We start from the raw sequence: 22,918 nt of genomic DNA, 5'->3' as shown, positions 1-22,918 counted from the left end.
ACTGGACAAGACTTATAAACAACTTATATCACAAGAATACAACAAACATTGTACTTCTTTGAGCCTAATGGATTCTCCTGCTGTTAGTTCCCTTTAATGACTTTTAGAATTTTCTTCTTTCATAATCACTTAATATATCTTCTGATTTTTCGGAACTTTGAACTATTCGTTGAAAGAAATGTATCCGGAAACTGCAAACTGATGACACAAAGAATTATGAGAAAAGAAAACGCAAGTTTAGAGAGTGGGAGAAGAAGATTATAACTAACTTATTTTCCATTTATCTTTCTGGTCGACCCACCGAAAGTTTGCTCACAGATGATTGCAAGAATCGAGATTCATTATATTTCAATGGTGCTATGTGTTCATTTTCTGAAGACTCTCTACTCGCTCTCTTATTCCGTTTTTGGTGGCACACCCTCGCACACTTTAAGGATGAATTTTATTTCTTGACTGAAAATCCTCTTTGTTCGCTCGATGAAGATGGATCTGCGCAGCAAGCGAACAGCGGGCACGCCCAGAAGAGTTATACTCTATTTAAAATGTACTTCGCAATCTATTAGCAAATATTGAGATTATTATTTATGTTAAGAGAGAGTACTGTCCTGAAATTTAAAGATATAATATAAAAATTGTCATGGAATAATAGCAAATTTAATTTAATTTATTATCCGTATTTTCATAAGCATGCCAGCAAAATTCAACTTCCCAATATTGACAAAAATACTCATTTATGAATGAAATAATTTTCCGAAAAACTATACGCGTATAATAAAATAGCGGGACACAGCTAGACGTACGAGAAATCAAAAGAAATGCTTGTGGTGTAGCAAAAGGGCAGTAGAGTAGTCGAACTGCGACATCAGAAAGCAAAGATGAACCGGTGTCCAGTTACTAAGCCGCGCGGCAAAGAGTTAAGGCACAATCGTGCGACCGAACGGAAAATGTTTACTCGCCATTTGTTTGAGAGGCTTTTGAAAGCACCGTTGGCTATTTGAAGACGCGCATTGTAAATTTTCTTTCGATTTTGTTACCGATTTTGTTGGATCAACACGGCGACTCACTTCAGGGATTCTTTGTGCGCGACTTTGCTTGAAACGTTTTCATACAGAATTGTACCTCGAATATTCACTCTCGCAGATATTTACAACGTCTAATTACGTAGAATTCTGATACTGTAAGCACTGCATGCTAAATCAAAATGTTTCGCGATACACGCCAGTGATGAATGTTGGCAATGGTCGGGACAATAACGCAATTTCACTTTATTATCCGTTACTTAATTTGAAATATTGCTAATTTACCCTTGGTCAACAATCATTAATCATAGGCAAAACCTTGTATTTTAGTCTTTGAAACTCTTTTATGCTCGGAAAGTTTCAGGTATCTCGTTCTAATATAATATTTAAGCCAGTAGTTTTTGTTCTTACCCCTTTCGGATCTCCATCGAAAGTCATTAAGAATGTAATTATTTTTAAGGCTCGCTGCAATCATCTTGTATTAATGGCATTAAAGATAAGAACAGTCTACTATATATACATATATATATGTACTATATACATATCATTATAATATACTATTCCGGTTACTGTCGTAGAATATTCTCTTAATAAGGAATATGCATGTATTGAGGAAATGTAATGAAACATTCTGGCGTACATATGCCTCGCGACGCTATCAATAGCCTGGAATAGCCACTTTTGGGCTAGATCTATTCTATAGCAGGTTCTCATTCACACAATATATCTAATTAAACCCAAATTTAAGAAACGAATAATCTCCTTCAGAAGTTTTCATTAAATAATTTCGACATTTAATATTAAAGAAACCTGCATTTACGATACAAGCATTGTCTCATCTTTTAGCATAATGTAAATTCGATAAAAATGCAACTGTCACTCCATGGCGCTTATTCAGAAAGATTTACACAAGAATCTTGCTTCGCTCCGGAAGGTTTCAAGTTGAGAGCCTTGTCCAAATATCGGGATATTGGTCAGCATGTCATATGGTCCGCTGTTCGGCGACCGCGTGGGTGGAGGTTGCAGATGCGCGATGGCCAACCCCTCCGTAATAATGTTAGAGATGCGGATGCTGTGTCACAACCCTTCTCCCATTGTGCCCCGATAGCGGAGCCATTGTCCATCCACCGTTACAATGACGAGCCAGGTAACGGTAAGCGCGCGGTGGCACCCCGAAAAGTGTGTCAAAGGGCCGCAATTTTCAGTACTAATCTCTAAACCGTGACGTCCCGAAAATTGCTTTCCGTTACGCTCGCATGGACGAGCTATGTTGATCGATTGTGCGAAATCGAAATGTCTCGATTACCACACTGTCAATAATATCTTTGACACGCATTTGAAAATTTATTTAGGATTTAGATAATCCCGATAAATTTCTTGATACGATCGACACTAAGCATTCCCGGTGTAAATTTTCATTACCGTACGATTTCGGTGGATTAGATTAATAGATTATATCGTACTTTCGTGTTATACCTTGCCAGGAACATTCGCCATCGTTTCTGTACTGTTCAATGATCCCGCAACAACGCATTTTCAAAATTAGGAATGCAGTTTTTAGGAACCAATATTATTATTCTTGTTATCCGTATGTACTGTACATAATTAACAAAAGTATAGACAATAATGGGACAATTGATGTTTTTTTTTACAGAAATTATATCTATTTGGTCAAACATAATCAGACACGGTGACAATAATCACAAATTAATTGCGCTTAATTACAAGCGCGACCGATTATTTGCCTGCATGGGGCAAATCGAATTTTCCACGCACGCATTTTATCTTAACGCCAGGTGTATCTCGCAGTCGTCCATTCCTGCAGAGCACTATATTGTGTTCCTGTAGGTTGTGGCCAACTCCTGAAATAATTTAATCCATCTAAACTTTGTAACGCAAACTACGCGGCGCCCCAAGCTTTGAGGCGCGATAATATTTCGCCTATTGAATGCAGTATTGCTGCAAGCACGAAGCATGATGAGGAACCTTACCGGGAACGTATGCCGTCATTTCCTTGCCGTTCGATAATCTCACAATGACGCATTTTCGATTCGCGGAGTTAGGCTTCTTTGGCTTTCTAATGACGGTTTTTAAAACTATGCCCTTCATAAATGGACTGCCATCGAGGGGATTCTTCGGAGGTTGGCGCTTTTTGTATGGTCCACCTCTCCTATGCATTTGCATTAATGTGCTTCCAAATCTGATCTGTCCCAATCCTGAATTAGCATAAATAAACACGCAATTATTCCCAGTAATCAGGTGGAAAAAGATTTGCAAAGAATAGAATTATCGTCTAGCGGAAAAATTACTTTTATATAATTTTTTTCATATCTGGTTTAAATATAAGCAACTGATTTTAATTATCTTCACGCGCAAATTTAAACAATTTTAAAACTGTCCAAAGACATCACCGATTATTAATTTATTGTCTGTATATACGTAAATAGACGACCAGATTAGTTACCAGGCGCTATTTTTCATTAGATTTTCGTGTCGATGAATCGTTGGTAAGATGCGAGCACCAGATCGTAAACGTCGACAAGAAAAACACAAAAAAACGCAAGTGATTAAGAAGATATGCACTGTCTTCCTCCCCAAGTTTACAAAATAAAAAAATAACAATTAGTGGATGGAAGGCTGTAATGAAATGCAAAATTATTCAAATATTTTCTTTGAGATATTGTAAAAGAGACCCTGAAAGAAAGGGCAAAGGAAATGGGAAAGGTGGTGGAAAACAAAATATAAGTAATATGATTGATTACAAGGAAAAAAAACAAAAAAGGGCACATCAAAGTTCATTTTTCGCTTCCTTGTCATCGGGTACATTTTACAAAAATCCGTAAAAAAATAAATGTCAGTACAAATAAAATTGTGTCTCACTCATATATCATTATACAATATTATTTCATAATTATTCTAATTTTGGCAAATTTAAATCACGTGATCTCGAAAGTATATTTAACTTTCACCAACAAAATATGCATCGACTTAAAAACCGTTAATCTCTATATAGAATATAATGAATCTTCAATGTTTAATCGTCAACATATTATTTTGTAATAATTAATCCCTTTCCATTTTTTATTTTAATGAATTTAGGCATTTGCTCTTAGCAACATCATCGACATGATTAACAAAATGAAATATCTCGAGGAGAAAGGATGTCGTAATATTTTAAATCTCACAAAATCAAGAGATTACCTCAAACGAGTATCGTGTGACAATATAATCGACGAAAAGAACGCTCGTTACGGGGCGATCCGTTTTCGAGAATGAAAGGTTCGAAGATGACGTGACAATTTCAGAATTGCGAAGCCGACGTCCTGCAATCATCTAAGACCTATCCGAAAGAAAGTGCCATTGTTGATCATTTCAACTGACCACCGTCCATCAATACGACAGATGTCCGGCGGGATACTGACTAATCCGTCCTAACTCCTCCTACGCTAGGGAAAGCTATTATGACGAGAGGCAACCCCTTTTCCCATAGATCAATGCGCAAGATTACATTGCGAAAAACGTGGTCGTCGGTATTACACTTTGTTGCATCGTTACAATGTCGGAAATCCTTTCTCCTTGCCGAAGAATCTCTTTCTTACGACCTCACGACTGAAAAAATACAGACTTAAGAAATTCTCTCCTCATTCCCCATCGCAAAAATTATATCGCAACATTTTGAAATAATAACTAATATTTACGATACGGTGAATTAACATTTGTCAATTATTTGAATTGCGTTCAATATCTAAAATGTGAATATAAAATATCTGAATGTATAGCATCTGTAAAAATTTACAAAGGTAAAATTCACGTGACACATGCGATTTGGATTCCTCATTAAAAGTTAATCTACTGTAGCTTGCAACATATGCACCCTTTCTCTTATTCATTTGCAATGTCCTCTCTGTAAAATGTTTGGCACACGACTCAGCGTGAAATAATTCAACAATTTGAATGAAGAATCAAAACGGACAGACAAAAATATTGTACATCCTCGCAATGCAGGAGCTAGGCGTAAACAAGAGAGTTTTGCACAGGGCTGTTAAAACGAAAGGCAGGAACTTTAATTCTGATAAGGTGTCGTTTGCGAACGCTCTCACGAACGCCCTCGTGAATGGCTCACGGGCTCACCCTTTGTGGTTGCGAGAAAAATGGAAAGGGGAAAACTGGCAAGCAGCGATCGGATCCCACAGTGACAACTGGTCAACCGCAAATGGACACGTCACACCCCTCAATTCCCAGCGATTTTCGCCAGTGGTCACAGGGCATCGTCTTTACGCAGCGCGAGCCCTTTCTTGCGAAGTGGACGAATAGAATCCCCTTTGGTAGTTTTTCGAGATCTCTCTGTCCACGGGGATCAAAGAGGTGAGGGCTGCGCGTATTTTCGCAGCAGAAGAATGCCGGCCGCGATGGGAAATCTGGCCGACTTCCTACGATCTTCGACCGCTCCTCTTGCAGAGAATCCGGATTCAAGCGGAAAATCGGAAAGATACGTATCTATAGGCGATTATAGATGGAGAAGACCAATCTAGTCATCACGCGCGTGAGAAATACGATCCTCCAACGTTCCTTACAATTTCACGTAAATAAGTCATCAGACTAAACCTGGAATTGTATACTCGCGTTCCTTTATAGATTAACAGATTCAGGCGCGTTTAATTAAAATTCAGGCCTTTTCGTACAACTCAAAGATACATTCAACGAATTTAGTTTAATAAATAAGATCATTAGTCCATTATGTTAAACAGTTAAAATATTATACGATTAACAGTCGCGATGAAAAATAATTTAAACGAATAAATAGCTTGTAATTATTCGGTCAACAAGGTTTAATAATCAACAGTAATAATAGTAAAATACTAAAACTGAAGTTTCACGAAGAAAGTTATTGCAAAATGTTATTTGAAAACAAAAAAAACGCATAAAACGTTTCATTCAGGAATAAGATTGGTAGCAAGTTGTTTAACATCGAGAGAGATTATTTCTCTTTTGTATTTCCGTCTGTCGCTCTATACTGAGGGGATCAATTCTGTATCTTACGATATAATGCTAAAATTTTGTCTCTTTCTAAGGAGACGGATAGAAAGAGACAAAGTTATTCACTTTTAACATTTTCACTAAAGTGTGAGATATAGAATTGACCCCGAGGCCATTCTACGCTAGTCGCAAGCGCTTGATTGTACGTCTACTATCCAGTAAGAGAGTTTGTTCAAGAGAGTCTCTATGATCAAAACTACATCTCTCAATATTAAACAATTTCTAGCAACATAGGGAGATTAAGTAAATCGACTGTTGTAATAAAAACGTATAGACAAATAGAGTTAAGTAGAACCGTTACGATAAAAATCAATCCAAGCTTCATCAAACATACTTTTTACTTAGAATTCTGTAAATAAAAAGCTATGATTACGATGCATATAGATTTAAATATATTATTACCTTGCAGCGCTGTGCTCACACACGTCCTCGTGGCTTCTAATACGTTTCCTGTTAACATCAAGTAGTTAGTATCAAGTTTCAGTTTATTGTTAGATAAACTAACTTTATGCAAGATTACCTTGGCTGCAGCTGTTCCCACAAAGCTTCGTTAAGCTGCCACCTGAAAGAAATAAAATAAAATCATCAGATTTGGTATAACTGAGCCACCGAAAGTGAAATGCTCCGATTATGCACGAATAAAACCGAAAATACTGAAAAGTTTCCAATGCGACAGTAAGCCTCCCTTGTCCAGAGATTAAATTAGAGGTTATGTAATCAAGGAAATTCTTGCGTCGCGCAGCGATCGTACCTTGAATGGAGTTCGCTATGTAAATTCTTGCGAAGTTCATCACGTTCCTGGCCAGGAAGTTCATGATTTATTGCAATTAATATACCTTTCCTACGATAACTTAACCTCACTGCATGCCGCTCAATCTTTATTTTTAACATATATGATGATTCGCTATCACCCTCTAGTGGCGAGAAGGCAACGTCATGTGAGCGAAACCGTTCATAAAGTAGGGATCTTATTTACCGATTTCAGAGGTTTAATCAATTTTTATTCGCGTGTCTGATATTTAATTTTATCTTATATTATCTTAAATAAAGTGTTTTATTTATTTTTTAATTATCTTTTTTTTATTATCTTTTAATGATTTATTATCTCTTTTTCCATCTATTATTATTTATTATCTCATTAATTATCTTTAATTATATATTTAATTAACATTAAAATTATAAAACAATCTCAAAGGAAAGCAAAAGAAAAAATACAAAAGGACACGTCTATAATCATGTATCGAACTTTTTAGGTGCCACAATAATGAACTCCATTTTTTTCATTTCTTAATTTTAGTATCGGAGCGCGTAATTAGTTTACAATCCCGTCAATTTTATTTACTTGTCATTTCATGTGCGCGAGTCGACTAATTTAATTTCTGACAGACTCGCGTCTCACCCTCGCTACAACGTGAGAAGAAGGGGGAGATAAAGAAGGCGTCGGGGCTTACTAAAAAATATAAAGTTTATTCAAAAGTCGCACGATATAAAGCTTGGGGGGGATGGAAAGAGGGAGAGACCAATGTTCAGGGTAGGGGCAGAATTGACAGAGGGAACCGAGGAGTCGTCGAAGTCGCGTGCTTCGGGTAATCGATCAGCCGCCTGCGTCTTCACCATCCGTGGCCGTAACCGGCGCCGATACCGGCGCCGAGCCCGTGCCCGAGTCCCGCGCCGTATCCTAGACCAGCGCCGTATCCGATTACCGCACCGCCGTGTCCGAGACCCCTGGCTCCGTATCCCAGTCCGACGCCATACCCACCGAGACCTCCGACGCCGTGGCCGAGGCCGCCTGCCAGGCCCGCGCCGCCGTATCCCAGGCCGCCGGCGTAACCGACGCGATAAGACGAGTACACGGGCGCGGCATATCCGTGGGACGCCACGGGCACGCTGTAGCCGTAGGCCGCCGGCACGGCGATGCCGTGACCCGCGGTGTAGGCCGTGCCAACGCCGCCGTGATAGCTCTGTCCGTAGCCTGAAATCGAAAGGAAGGGGACGACCCCGCGTGACCTCTGCCTCCGAGCCGAGGCTGCGTTCAAAAATATCACCCGAGCGCCCCAGCGGTATCGCTCTTATCCTTGTTGCTCGCCGTACGTTGGACAAGGATGAAATGATACACTAGGAGGCGATTCTATATCTTTCAGTATAGTGAAAATGCTAAAAGTGAGCGGCTTTGCCTCTGTCTAAGGGGACAGTTGGCGAGAGATAAAAGCTACTCAATTTCAGCATTTGCACTCTAGCAGAGGAAAGTCCTCTATTTGAGATACCCAGTGTCAGCACAAGTTGCTCTCACATTGCTAACAAAAACGTTAGCGTCTTGCTATGCATCTATGTCGTCTATATTGTGCTGCTGTTTGCTAGCGTTTGATGGGAATAAAAGCATTTGCATGATCCAAATATTATGCATAAGTGCTTGGCCAGGTGTAATATATATAATATGTTTATATCTGTTGGAAAATTGGAGACAATGTATGCTAACTCTTTGTTAACAGTATGCCCAGTGTTCTCTCTTTAGCTGTGCACTTAACTACGACAGTACGTTAACATTATGCTGGCTGTGCTCAAATCACTCAAACATTGAATTCACATTCCTAACGAGGAGCAGTGGCTGGCATTTTATTTCCATACATTGCTCGAGCATACTAGATATCTGGGTAGGATTCTAATGTGAGATAGTAGGTTTTCAGCGTCCAAATTCAATGACAAATCTTGTTTTTTTCGCAACGATTACACGATCCAACAATCAATCTTCCACTAAACAGATTTCAAAGGCGCGTTCGCGGAGCGCGCTTTTAGCTAAACGCTACTTCTATCTTCGTTCGACATATAGTGAGTGACGAAGATAGAATGTTTCCAGCGCTAATAACGTCTCCCGGAACGCAGCCCCGGGGCAACGAATTCATGATGGAACCAGCAGATGATGCCTATTAATGTAGCAGCAACTCCGCTATCTCATATTAGGAGCCTGTAATAGACTTTCCTCTATAATATACGGAATTGACTCCTAGGACGCTCGGGTGACATTTCTGAAACGCAGTCCGAGAGATGAAGTTGCGGACGCGCGGATCCCCGGGTATCCTGGGGACTTGTTGAATCGGAAGAGATACGTACTTCCGTAAGCAGGTCCCGCGAGCAGGCCGTTTCCTAATCCTCCGTAGGTCCCGTAACCCAAGCCCAGCACGCCCCTCTTCTCCTGTTTCTTCTCAACCTGTGTCTCCTCGCCGTAAATCGGCATTGCCAGGCCGACGAGGACGGCTAGTACGAGCTGCAACGAGTTCAAAGTAGGATATAGTGATGCAAGTGACATGGGTTAAATACACATGTTGTGTTGCAGCGGCTCATTGTCCCGACCGAACGCAAATCCCTCCGGGCGCAACCCGGAAAGTAAACATATTTTTCCATCCCATACCCAGTGAGAAATGATTTGTCAATCGACATCAACACCATCGAATTGATGTCGATTCGACATCATTTCGACGTCGATCGACGAATCATTTCTCACTGGGTAATAGCAATTAACGTCGAGATTAACGCCTAATCTTTACAACAAAAAAAATAGTAAACGAGAACGCCAAATCAATTCTTAGACCTGAGCAAGATGATGGTAGCCCAATAATTTTTAATTTAATATGTCGAATTCACACGCTGTTTTTCCAACCTGTCCCCAGTGAGAAATGATTCGTTGATCGATGTCGAAACGATGTCGAAACGATGTCGAATCAACGTCAATTTAACGGTGTCGATGTCGATTCGATATCGTTTCGACATCGATCGACGAATCATCTCTCGCCGGGTCCTGCGCGTAGGGGTCTTGATTTAACTTTATTCGTTTAAAATATGTCTAAAATATGTGAAATATTTAATAGAATATATATGAAAGGTATGCTTTCGAAAGATCATTCAGTGTATTATCACTGAAAACAGTTATAAGTATAGCACTAAATAATTCACTGCTTGCAGTGATAATCCACCGATTGACTAAAGAGTCGGGGAAAAAACGTGAGACGTGCACACGTGTGAAGAACCGATTCTAGGATGGCTGTAAAAATCAGTGATAATCCACTGATTGACTTAAAGAGTCGGGGAAAAAAACGTGAAACTTGCACACGTGCGAAGAGCCGAGTCTAGGACGGCTGTAAAAGTGTCACGCATCGTGAGAGAATTAACAAGCTGATTATTAATGAAAGGTGTTCTCGCGAACAATTTTATTTCGCGTAATTAGAGTTCGCCGATTAGTCTTCCGTGGACATCCGTAGATCGGTCGTCGACGAACCCCCTTTTCCCTTTCGCGCGGATGTAACGCAAATTTCCGGTTACTCGGAGCTGCAGGAGTTACTCACTATAGCGTTCATGGTGTGGCGATAATGGTGTGGCGATGCGGAGATCACTACTGAAACTGATGCGGACTTCACGAGACACACCCCCTTTTATACCGGTGGAGTCTTTTCTCACAGCATTGGGACCTCGCCGAGACGAATTACACGTGTGTACATACATCGCACATCTGTACGCGATACCCCGTTCACTCACACACATACGCGCGTAAATAGAGACGTATGGAGCAGTTTAGCGGCGCAATAGTACCGCCGGCAAGAAGGTAGAGGTACGCGTGGCTAATACGCCTTTCTAAAACGATTTTTCTAGCGCACTTCGTCACGAAAATTCTTTGTTAGACCAGCGATCGACTCGCACCGCGCCGATGGGAATTAAAAATTGATCGATCGACCTCCCCCCCTCCCCCTCCCCGAAGGAGGATCAATGCCGTTGTTCTCGATCAAACGTTTAAATTGATGTATGTATGATCCAGCAATGATGTGGATTTGTCAGACTTGGAATCTCGTGGAATCTCTTTCGGTTGTTCTCAATGAAAGAGTTTGAATTGGCGTACGATCCAGCAGTGATGTGGAATTGTCAGACTTGGAATCTCGTAGAATCTCTTTCGGTTGTTCTCGATGAAACGTTTCAATTGACGTATGATCCAGCAGTGATGTGGAATTGTCAGATTTAGAATCTCGTAAAATCTCTTTCGTTGGATTCAATTAGAAGAGCTAAGAGTTACAAATAAGACAAGATCGGGTGATTTAGTTAGACTTCTTTCTAACTTCTTCTAATTTGTACCTCTAATTCTTTCGATAAAACAAAGTGGAAATTTTTGTCTAATTTTATCACTCAATTTCTTGCAAATTTCAATTCATTAAACTACAACTTTCGATTGAAGTTCAATAATTTTTACCGAAGCAGATATATTTAACTTTGTCATTTTTTAAATTGACACATATTCGGGTGATTTTCACCAAAGACGTACTTGAGCATTTTCCACAGTCTTGATATTGGAAAAATGATTGGATTATCTTGATAATATTGATGTCGATTTGACAAATCATTTCACTGGATAAATAACAGTTATTGGTGATGCACAAGATAAATGGAACATCTTGTATAGAACTCTCCAGCCTAATCTATAATGTGCATCTAGCAACATTCTGTTTTATACAAACAAATCGAAACGCTTAAAAACTTTATCTACAATGTACGATTGTACAGTGTATAATGTACAATTTATCCATCTGCGCCAATTTTTTAAACGTATTTATTGACTACAAATTAGAATGTTTCTAGACGCAACGAGCACATCGTAGATTAGGTTTTAGTTACGAGCACTCAAAAGGCTTTGTTGATTATATTTGCATTTACAATAATTTTGTAGCACAAATTGTCTATGGCCGGCGTTCATAGTCTGATCTTATATTCGGGACCGTCTTGAATTTATCTAAAGATGCTGTATCGAATATTTCATTGGCTACGGAGTAGTGATCTTAAGATAAGATCTGAACATAAGATCTGACTATGGAAATTATTTTTATGACATATCTCGTTATTCGAAACCAACGTCAGTATAAAAGTACGAAATATATCTCGTTGCCCGAAGGCAACGTCAAGGAACGATATATCTCGTCTCCCGAAGCGAGCGTGCCAAGATCTCATAAATCATTCTTAAAACTTTCAAATTCAGGTAGTTGACTGTTATTTGTCGTCGCTCTGATGTTGAGCCGTCGTAAAAAGTGTCAAACATGAAACGGTATCGAAATAACTCACTTGCTACCTGGGAAGCGATTATCTCACTTTGAAGGCAAGGCCGAGGTTAAACACTTTTTATTCGTCAAGCCGTTTGCTCCACGTTACGGAACAAAATGATATATTGCGAAAGGACAATGGGTTACTCAACGCACAATTAGTTAACTTGAACTCAAGCCGAACTCGATACAATCAATCCCTACGAATGCGAAAGAGATATCGCATAACACCGTTCACGTATCTATCGCTACTATGTATCTAGCGTATCTGTATATGGCGTATATACTATATACATATGTAACTTCCTCGTTTTTAATATACGCAATAACGTACGGTCCATTCATTTTGATCCATTGGCACGTATAGCAGCTTTTTCTAATCATCTTAAATTTCATATGGCGAAACTTTCACCGTTGCGCGACTCTGCGACGACGGTTTTCGGTTGCAGCGTTACGTAAAAACGTGGAGACATTTTTCCGTCCAGTTCACCTCTTGCTGCAGTTTCCTTCTATGGCAGCCTATCGTATGTCACGTGACTAGGTAAAACAAGGAAGAAGGAGACAGGTCAAGTGAAAAAAAAACAATATGGAAATCTGACTTAGAGATAACAGGAAGATATCTAAAAGTCGTCAATTATTATTCCAGCTCAAGTAAAACAATTTCTTTTATAGATTTTAAGTTGTGGAATCACGTGGTGCAGTTTTCCATAAACATGAGGGGAAAATATGTAAAAATATGAAAAAACCCTACCTGAAATAATTCTACAAAATTCTACCAAAAAATAAAATATACTACCAGAATCGAAGAAATTCTACGTAAATTTAAAAAGTGTTATAAAAATCAACATGAAAACGCTAGTATTGGAACACTTTTGTTAATTTTTATAATATTTTCCAAGTAGGCAGATGTTTTAATCCTTTATGATTTTGTTGTTCCTTAAATTTTTTAAACTAGTAAAGTTTTGTACTAATTTTTACAAAATTGTACATTTTCATGAAATACTACTTGCAATAATTTCTTGATTTGAGAACAGTGTAATTTGTCGTACTATTTCGTAGATATTTTTACAAAAAAAAAAGAAATGTTTTAACGAAGATATAAAAATTTTTACAAATTTCTATTCCAAGTCAATTTCTTGTAATTATTTATAGAACATTTTTTAGAGTTATTTATAGAAATTTTTTCCGCTAGGGAAGTTGGTAAATAAACACGGATGTGCCATAAGAATGATACATAATTTCTTTTACGGAACCAACTCGAAAACCAACTCAAATATATGACATTTTGTTGTGATGACGTGTTTGCACACGTATATAGCCGCAGACACCCGATTGCAACTCCCGAATTGGAAAGTCGGCCCTTTTTAGGGCTAAACGATATGCAAAATTCGATCGCGCGACCCGCGACCCGCGGTGCACATTGAGTAACGCTGAGGTCGACGGTATGAATAGAATTGACATCAAAGGTTTGATCAATTATTGAAAGGTCAATTATTATGTCATTAAATTGGTAATGAGATTCTTCTTCGTCCTCGTGTATTAGGCTTAAAGCCTGTTTCATCCAGTGCGTTCTGATACTTTGAGCATTTGGTTTTACTTCATCTTCGGTAGGCTGCTAACCTTGCCGGATGAAACTTCCAATCTGAAGGGCTACACCTCTAAAGGGGTATATGTGATAGGCTACTCTCGGTGGTTGCCACTTCCCTATGTATCTCAATCTTATGGTACATCCCTGCCGAAAATAATTTTACAATATTCTACAAAAAATACTGTCAAAATCTAAGAAATTCTATGTAAATTTAAAAAGCGTTATAAAAATCAAAATAAAAATGCTAGAACTGGAACACTTTTGTTAATTTTTGTAATATTCTACAAGTAAGCAGATGTTTTAACCCTTTAAGATTTTGTCGTTTTTCAGATTTTTAAAACTAGTAAAGTTTTGTACTAATTTTTACAAAATTGTACATTTTCATGAAATACTACTTGCAATAATTTCTTGATTTGAGAATATTGTAATTTGTGGTAATATTTCGTAGATATTTTTAGAAAAAAATTAAGTCAATTTTTGTAGTTATTTATAGAAAATTTTTCCTCTAGAAGTCCGTGTCTATTTACTCACTCCTTTCACATTTTTACATATGTTCTCCTCGTGTTTAGAAAAAACTGAATTGCACCACGTGATTCCGCAGCTTAAAAACTATAAAAAAAACATGCACATTTCACTCGGGGGCAAAAATGGACGACTTTCACACATCCTCCTTTAGATTCGACGTTTGTCTTTTTTTTCAGATTTAAGGAGAACCTGCCGATGTTAATTAATAATATAATATATGCGAACGAGATATATTTGAACCGGCCGCCTCTATTGACTTCTCGTACAATTGCACGAAATATAACGACAGGGGCTCCCTTTTGCGACCAAACGGTAAGACAAAAAGGAGGGATTAATTGCCAAATAAACGGCGCCATACATCACTGTCCGCTGCAAGCGTTATCTTCCTGTTACTTCGACGCCACTCGGGATAATCGCCGTTTTACAAATGGTCTGCCATGAACTCGATTCGACAGCAGGCCGTTATTAAATTAGCAGAAAAATCCTCGTTAATCATGGGAAAGAGGGCAGGGGGTACACCCTCGAGCCTTCGAAAGGGCCGCGAGTCCGCGGTTGAGATCTTACGTCACGGCGCGCGATACCGCTCAGCGGGCTCGACGCACGTCACACAATAAAGCACGTCATATCGTTAATTTTCTGCGGGGGGGAGGGGAGGGAGGGGAGAAAGGCGAAACTGCATCAAAGGTCGCATGTGAACGATTGTTGCGTAAGCCGAGCACAATGAGGGGGTTGTGCACCGGCACACCCCGTTTGACCAGCGCCGGCCAGGCGAGAGATCGCTGCCATTGCGTCGGCACGAATCTGCACGCGGCCTGCGCACGATGCTAGATGTTAGGTGCTGATACCGCTAAAAGTTTCGGATATATGTACGTGTACCCTTTGTTCTCGTTATGCCTCCTTGCTTGTTTCTTTTTCCTATACCGTGTCCTTGGATTTACAACGCCGTTGATCGGTTACTCAGTTTTGCCATTTAAACGACGGAACATTGTATTTCACACGTCGACCAACAAGCATTTCTAAATAGATAAGAAGCGAGAATACTCTTAAGGAAGAGAGAGCGAGAGAATACAGAAAATATTCTCAAACGTATCGACTGATCACTTTCGCAAGGCCGTATCTCGATTTTACGCAATTTCTGGTTTGTGTCTGCTTAAACGTTAATTCTGGACCAGAATGAGCGTTTAACCACAAAACCCGAAAATTACGTAAAATCGAGATACGACCTCGCGAAAGAGATCGTCGATATGTTTCTTACTGAAAAGAGTGCGGGATTTTTCTGTATATACATATACTTGACAAGAAAATGATATTTTATGCTTCTATCTTCTTTCCTTTATCTATACATTTTGATTAATTTACAGTATTTTCTCAGCGCTAGTTTAGCGATTGTACCGTGATTTGTACGTTAAAAGAGTAAACAGCGGTTTTTCCTTAGAGAGTACGAGCGTCAAGGTCCGACGTTAACAAAGAGCGGCGTAAACCTGAAACTTCTTTTAATAGCGCACGATTCGAGGTAATGAAATAAAGCGTACGACCGTTTCATTACCCAGGCTTGCGGATTCTTATTGCGAAACGCGCTCGTAATACCGATCGTGCGAATGCCGATAATGCGAAAAAACGTCGGCGATAATGTATGTAAGCGCGATGGCTGATAGTATATCAATGCATCTTATTACTACTCGCAGCAGTAGTGTAAAATTAGATTTGATTGTCGGATATAAAACTGCCTCAATGATCAGATCGTACAAAGTCCGGAATTTTTCATTCAGCAAAATTGAACCGGGCGATTTGTTCATAGTAAGCGTGACTGACGCAACTTTCAGGTATTTATCAAATAACGTATCTGCAACGCATATGCATGTTGCATATGTGCGTGCATACAATACGTATACACAATTGAAGACATTGCTGCAAGAACGAGGTAAGTCCACATTTTATGTTTCCGAGATAAACGAAAAAAACTTTCCCCCGTTTTCAAATTTTGTTTCAGAAAGTTTATTTATTTTACATTATATTCTTCTTAGCTATCCATTAGCGCATACTTATTCAAATAATAACAAACTTTCAAAATGCATGAAATTTTAACACTTTTAATTTGGACTTGCCTCGTTCTAGCACCAAAAATGGAAAAAATGCCTAGCAACAGAACATAAACTAGCCAAAAATATTTGAAAGTAGTACCTTTTAGATAGTTATAGTGATAAATTAGTAAAAATAAGTAATAAACTATTAAATTAGCTAATTTTTTTCCGCACTTGCCTCGTTCTTGCACCAATCTGCTTAGAGGGGCAAGTTCAAAAATCTCAGTTTATTTAACTAACAATGCACTTACGTACGTCGTTTTTACACCAACCGATCGGGCTTGGAACGTTGCATATAATGGTGTTAAAACATCATTGTCGCCAAAAAGTGGACTTACCTCGTTCTTGCAGCAATGTCTTCAATTGCGCTACAGCGTATTAATAATTTTATAATCCAATTCTAAAATCGTAGGGACATTATTGTGTATTATTAAAAAAATTACATTAAATACTTAATTACATTTAATTGTTATTAAATTATTATTAATGAAACTGTTGTTAGTTATTAAAGGGTCATTCCACTATAACGGCCCAAAAACTATGCTTATCTTTAACCAACTATAAAACCATATTATAAAAATGATAAAAAGTTCAGCGACGCTGTACTATGTGTACCGAGAGATTCAGAAACGTAAATAGTATCTTGTATCTTGTCGAATAAAACAGCAATAAAATATTTGAAGAACTTGCAACTAATTCAACATGTTTGTAAAACGATCGATTAATTTTCTATTATTTCAATTGCTATTTAAATATTAATATAGTATAACATCACGTACGATTCTTTATTATTAGTAAAAAATGCTGTCTTAATAATTATTTCACAATTGAAACTTAAAGAATTTTTATAAAATAAATGATAACATTTATAAAATACGAAAAAATAATATGACGTTTGTACCGAAGGTTGGTAACGAAATGATGTAGCAGGATTATATAAAAGTCATTTGTAGATGGCAGTTAAAGTGCTTCAGGCTTGGGTCAAGTTCACGCGTACATGTACGTACATAACCTTTATTTTTGTGATTTGTTTTGGACAGTTCTAACGCACATTAACAGGGCGCATCTACGTTTTTTTTTATATAATTTATCAATTCGGTTTTCTAGCGATACGTTGTCTAAGATATATCATTCGTTATTTTTATGATCAGTTAAGTTTTTTTTATGGATGAATCATTTCACAATATCTATGCTAAAAGGCTTTCTCTCCAGGTAAGTTCCGTTTAGATATTACAATATCATTGTAATTGAGAGACAACTGTACATTTATGTAAAGTGTAAACGAACAGAAAGATTAAAAATTTCCGATTTTGTCAAACATTCTGCCCTAACAACAAATAAATAAATGGCCTTTAATATCTCAAAGAAAAACAGATATATCCGTTAGTATTTTAAAGAAAGGCAGAATTTTATTGATTGTTCATAGTACATTTAATTATCTATTAATAGAACTGAGATCAGAGGAATCGGGCTTACATAAAACAAGTAATACGCAACGGTACAGTTTAATTTATCCAACTACAACTATGTTGGTCACTTTCCATTACGTTCCACGTGTATCCTCTAAGATACAAAGCATGTGCCAACCGTTTGTCAAAAAGTACTCCACGAAGGACGACAGAATTAAAAGGCTGATGAAACAATATAAATTACTATTCGGCCCGTTAGTTGAAACCAATGGCCAAAAGAAAAAGAGATTGAAATTGGAAAGGAAAGGGAGGGTACCTGAAAACACGAATCAGATGGATACAGAATTGTCATGGTTTCTGGAAAATCCTCGCAGCAGGTTCAAAAAGATTGTCCTCCCTGCAGAGTTACGAAACGAGCAGTCGAATGATAAAGATGGGTGTTCAGCGCAAAAATTTAGCGAGCTGAAGTTTGAAAGCTCAACCGACCAAAATACAAAGAATGCCCTTCACTCTGAGTCTAATCGGACTGTTCAGGAAATAGAACTTAGATCTGATACAGCATCCAATTTGTCAGCAAAAGAAGACCGTAACAACGAAGTTGCATCGTCCGATTCAAATGTATCTGGTAATGAAAGTACAGCCACGAGATGCGTGTCTTCTAATGTTGAAAGATTGCCTGACATTGTCATAAAGAATTTGCCAACTTTCCCAATTATGGGCAGCAAACAAGTGCCTCCCACACAATCGACAGAAATATTATCTATATCCGGAAAAGATGATCAAGAGACAAAAAAATTTCCCAGCGTAACCAAGATTCTCACTCAAACTATGTCACCAGAGTCGAAGCTGGCTCTGGAGGCGTGGAAGGAAAGAATGATAAAAAAGCTTGGGCAAGAAGGATTTGAAATGCATAAGAAAGGTATTTGATAAGCTGTTCCGCGAGAAAGAGAAACATTAATAAGCGTAATAAATAAATCTATTTGCTCCTGGTGCAGCATTGTTAGAGGACGGAGCGTCTTTGCATTTGTGCATAGCGGAGAGCCTGCGAGGGAAAGAGTATGAGGTTCCTTCGAGGATTGAACCGGTCTTTAAGAGTGTCCAATGCATTTTGGGGGATGTGCACCACGTGAGAGCGATCGAGAGCCATGTGGTTCATGGCAAGCTGCGTTACAAAGGCGTAGTCGACTGTGTAGCCTCTTATAGGTAAAACAGAGACTTTGCTTTGCCATCACCGGGAAACTCTATTTCTATAACGAAACGGACGAAAGCAGAGGTCACTGCCTGGTCTCCAGTTCAATTTTATAATTTCTATTGTAAAATAGCTGTATGCTCTAAATAATATTCGACGTTTTATAGTTCTAGGCTAATTGTGAGGCTCAGTCTCTACATATTTATATAGTTTATTTATTAAGTAGAAAAATTGTATTTTGTAATTAAAAATAATTATATGATTTAAATTATTGACTTTGAAAAACATCAGTTTAAATTATATCTTATAATTTTGTGAAAAGTTGAAATTGTCTTTAAAATCCGATTTAAAAATTTGAAATATCAATTTTGGACGAAAGAATGTGAATCACCAGTTTATATTTTTATTTATCCATTGAACATATTTACTATTTATTCTTGTTTGATCCTTTTTGACTCCGACTGCGTTTTTATAGTTATTTATTTATTTATTGTTATGTTCTCGGTATCTACTTAGCACCACTTTAATCCTACTGTGGTGAAAAGGACCACAACCCGCATGGTCATAACGTCGGAATTAAATAAATAAACCATCTGCCAGTCTAATGTCGTCTAGACAATTCTTTTTATCATAAATTTTGGAGATGCTTTCCCCGAGATCTTTCTACTTAGTAAAAGTAAAATGTTGAAAAAGACTTGTAATTTATTCCCAACAAATCTTTTTCATAAATAATTGCCACGATGCTTTTCCGATACTTTTTGTCTTGGTACAGTTTTAATTTCTTTTTAATGAAAAGATATTTTTGAGGATACGGCATTTACAATTTACTTTATGTAAAATCTTCGACTGAAATAATAAATATCGAGATTATTAACATTATTGTCGACTATTAGATTTTCTCGAATGTAGCCGGTCTAGTAAATTATTTATTGCACTTTTCTTCAAAAATTACTAAGAGCTTTCATTAATTGGCCTGATATTCTCCGTTGATCTATATTCGAAATAGAGTTTCCTGAAAACTTTATTATATTTCGCGCAATACACGATGATTTTGATTTATATCGATCTTTATGTTTTCAACTCAGACAGAAATAATACGTCGTATTGATGTCATTTCGACGTCAACAAACGGTCAAATATTATTAATTGATCTTTACATAATATAAATAATTAATAATAGATATACATAATTGAACAATTGCGAATATTTCTGCGACATTTCTATTGTTTCTCGGCTAACTCTACACTGAATTAATACAAAGTCGAAAAGCCAAAATATATATTTTTGATATATATTGCATTTGGTGTAGAATTGACCAAAAGACATAAAAATCTTTCAGAGACATTTGTAATTACTCAATTAACATGAAAACACAATTAAGATAAGGTCGACGATGACAAGGATGATTGACAATATCAATCAGTGTTCGACATCTATCATTCATCGACACATCAACGTCGAATTGACATCGATTTGACTAATTACTTCTGGCTGGAGTGTGATAGAGTTAAAAATCGTCCTGTATTCAGGATAGTCTTACACGTACGCACTAAACCCGCAGGGGCGAAAACTACGTGATCGATTGGAAGAAATCAGACAGAAAGAAATTGAACTTGAAGGAAACGTACGACGCACCCATACAACTCGCCGCGTACATCGGAGCTATCAATGCTTCTAATCTCTATCCCTTTGTGGTAAATAATCTATCGTAATAGAAATCTCATATATTTAAATGTGATACACGAAGAAGTTTATATTTCATTATAGATATTCGTGTTTTATTCTGCAAAGTAACACCAGGAAAGCGCACATTAAAAAAAATTTCTCATATTTGTGTACTTCATTATAAAAATGAATTCACCATTCGATTATTTTGCATGCTATAATTTGTTCGTCGAATGCCGCACGTGAACAGAGAAAGCTACTGGAATACCTTGCAAGAGTTGCCAATTTCTAAAAGTATAATTGAAAAGAGGTGCACAGCCACTTTCCTAAAACGACCGTGTTCCTCGGTTTTGCAGATAAAACGGGGATTACTCGTGATCGCTTACACGTGCGGCGCACCAGCAATGGCGTACGAAGTGTCCGACAACACGCTGCGGCAATACTGGACCGCGTGGCTGCACCGCCTGCAGAAGTACTATGTCGAAACGACGAGCGGCGACGGCAACGAAAACATTTAGACGGCAATAAAGCGTTAATGTACCGCGTCGCATATATTCATTAAAACTTCCCCACACAAAGCCAATTAAATCCTTATCCGTCAGCCACAGGTAACTCCCGGCTGGAGTCGGCGGCGCGAGAAGTTTTTAATTCCATCCTTTGCGCGTCAGAAGTTGCAATAATCTATAGTCTTCGGGGAGTAGTTGGGGAAAGCCCTCTCTCCGAGTCCGTAGGAAACCAGAGGACGCGGGATACAGCGCGAGAGAGGGAAACCGCGTCGATACGCCGGACTTATTAAGCCCTGCGGTGGGCTCGGCATTTATGATTTATGACAAACCTATGCGCATTTTCCGCAACGGCGTAACGGTTATTAAGAAAATACGCGAACTACTATCGCGACATCGTAATTTCTAGAATACGTTTACGCTATTATTGAAAGTATTACGATTTATGAGAGCTGTATTTTTCTAAAGCTATCGTAAAACCTTCGAGCGGGTAAAGATTAATGTTCCTTGATCGAGTTTGGAGAGTTCAAAGATTAAAGCTTTTTCCGAAGAGGAAGGTACTATCGTTTTTTCTTTGTTTGTTTTTTTATATAAGTTTGCAGATTCCAAGTAAATATATTAAGTTTTACGCTACTGTTGTATCGCTCTTGTCTCAAGACGACGGACTGTTCCGCGTAAGATCTTAATTTTGATTACTTGTCCCGAGTTATTTACCGAGAACTTATCCAACTTCTAAAATAGACCTTTGATTTGACGGTTCCGTATCGCAGGTGAAAGACACTGTAATGCCAAAAACGTAATGGGCGTGCCGGAAAAAAAAAAACGCGGTCACCATCCCGGTCGCCGAGTTAACATACAGCAATTATAACTTTCGCCAGCAGGGCGGAGGAGGCCTGAGGGGGGTGCTACGTTACGCGGCTCCCTGTTACAGGGCCCTATAAACATTGCGACCCCTCGCGCGCCCTTGGGGATCGTAAACTAATGGTGAAGCGGTGTAGCAGAATTATATCGTTCGTTGTTTCCGCATACCTGTCTCGCGCACACAGAGACGGGGTATACCGCGTTAGGATATCAGATATTACGAACCGCATCCTTTACATCCAAACAGTCTGTGCCGTGCGTGGCAGTATCAATTCGTGATAACATTGTCGGGTGTATTACCGTCGTCGTACAGTGCGCTATATTACATTTTCATATTTTCGTTTCATTCCTTTTTTATCGCGCATTTCCCGTTCGCGAAGACACGTGCTACGGGATGTTCGTCATTTTTCTTTATGTATTTATTTTTATACTAGATTTGGAACTGTTTATATTCGTGTTACAATGTTTTGAATGAATAAAACAATTGAAACGTAATAGAATACAGGAATGTCCCCTGTTATGAGATAGGCTTCTAATATGAGACAGCAGGCTTTCAACATCCAAATTCAGTCGCGAATATTTTTTCGCAACGATTGCACGAATCTAACAACGAATTCTCCATTAAACAGATTCCATTTCAACAACATTAAATACGTGATGGAGCCAACAGATGATGCCTATTAATTTAGCAGACACCCTACTATCTTATATAAGGAGCCTATGCCATAATAGGGGGCCGTCCTCTATATAGTATTTTTACCTTTTCAGATCGTTAGTACAAGGAGTGTATAAGAGAAATTCCACGTAATACTAAAATCTAATTTTCTTGTCATGTGCTTATTATGTTGCATGTACACTAAATTAAATTTCAGATGAAGAAGACTATTTACTATGTGTATGTATAATTACGATGACAAAAGAAATCGGTAAACTTTTAATGAAATTTTTCAATATTACGAGTTGTATGAA

At 38.2% G+C, this 22,918-nt stretch overlaps 3 protein-coding genes across 5 annotated transcripts; 1 reads left to right on the top strand and 2 right to left on the bottom strand.

Moving 5' to 3' along the window:
• Positions 1-2,577: 2,577 nt before the first annotated feature.
• On the bottom strand, positions 2,578-6,955 carry LOC105570200 (40S ribosomal protein S12, mitochondrial). 2 transcript variants are annotated; one of them, XM_012027228.1, is made up of 6 exons: positions 6,808-6,955; positions 6,577-6,618; positions 6,459-6,506; positions 3,484-3,489; positions 3,011-3,235; positions 2,578-2,881 (listed from the first exon to the last, which is right to left on the bottom strand). In XM_012027228.1, the coding sequence occupies exons 1-6, from the start codon at positions 6,869-6,871 to the stop codon at positions 2,757-2,759; spliced, it is 510 nt and encodes a 169-aa protein (XP_011882618.1). In that variant the 5' UTR covers positions 6,872-6,955; the 3' UTR covers positions 2,578-2,756. The 2 variants fall into 2 exon arrangements, with proteins under 2 accessions (XP_011882618.1, XP_011882619.1); XM_012027229.1 differs by lacking the exon at positions 3,484-3,489 and having other exon boundaries at positions 2,579-2,881.
• Positions 6,956-7,666: 711 nt separating this feature from the next.
• On the bottom strand, positions 7,667-9,642 carry LOC105570347 (keratin-associated protein 6-2-like). Its single transcript, XM_012027476.1, has 2 exons — positions 9,165-9,642; positions 7,667-8,028 (listed from the first exon to the last, which is right to left on the bottom strand). Exons 1-2 carry the CDS (start codon positions 9,358-9,360, stop codon positions 7,667-7,669), a joined length of 558 nt encoding a protein of 185 aa, XP_011882866.1. The 5' UTR covers positions 9,361-9,642.
• Positions 9,643-17,292: 7,650 nt separating this feature from the next.
• LOC105570198 (mitochondrial genome maintenance exonuclease 1-like) lies at positions 17,293-21,127 on the top strand. 2 transcript variants are annotated; one of them, XM_012027218.1, is made up of 5 exons: positions 17,293-17,533; positions 17,771-18,649; positions 18,726-18,933; positions 20,482-20,614; positions 20,942-21,127. In XM_012027218.1, the coding sequence occupies exons 2-5, from the start codon at positions 17,848-17,850 to the stop codon at positions 21,101-21,103; spliced, it is 1,305 nt and encodes a 434-aa protein (XP_011882608.1). In that variant the 5' UTR covers positions 17,293-17,533; positions 17,771-17,847; the 3' UTR covers positions 21,104-21,127. The 2 variants fall into 2 exon arrangements, with proteins under 2 accessions (XP_011882608.1, XP_011882609.1); XM_012027219.1 differs by lacking the exon at positions 20,942-21,127 and having other exon boundaries at positions 20,450-20,583.
• The last annotated feature ends 1,791 nt before the right edge of the window (positions 21,128-22,918 follow it).

Source organism: Vollenhovia emeryi, unplaced genomic scaffold, assembly GCF_000949405.1.
Source record: "Vollenhovia emeryi isolate VEMERY1.0 unplaced genomic scaffold, V.emery_V1.0 DF939121.1, whole genome shotgun sequence".
Classification (NCBI taxonomy): domain Eukaryota; kingdom Metazoa; phylum Arthropoda; class Insecta; order Hymenoptera; family Formicidae; genus Vollenhovia; species Vollenhovia emeryi.
The sequence above is the reverse complement of the archived record's forward strand: the minus strand, read 5'-3'. Positions and strand labels throughout refer to the sequence as shown.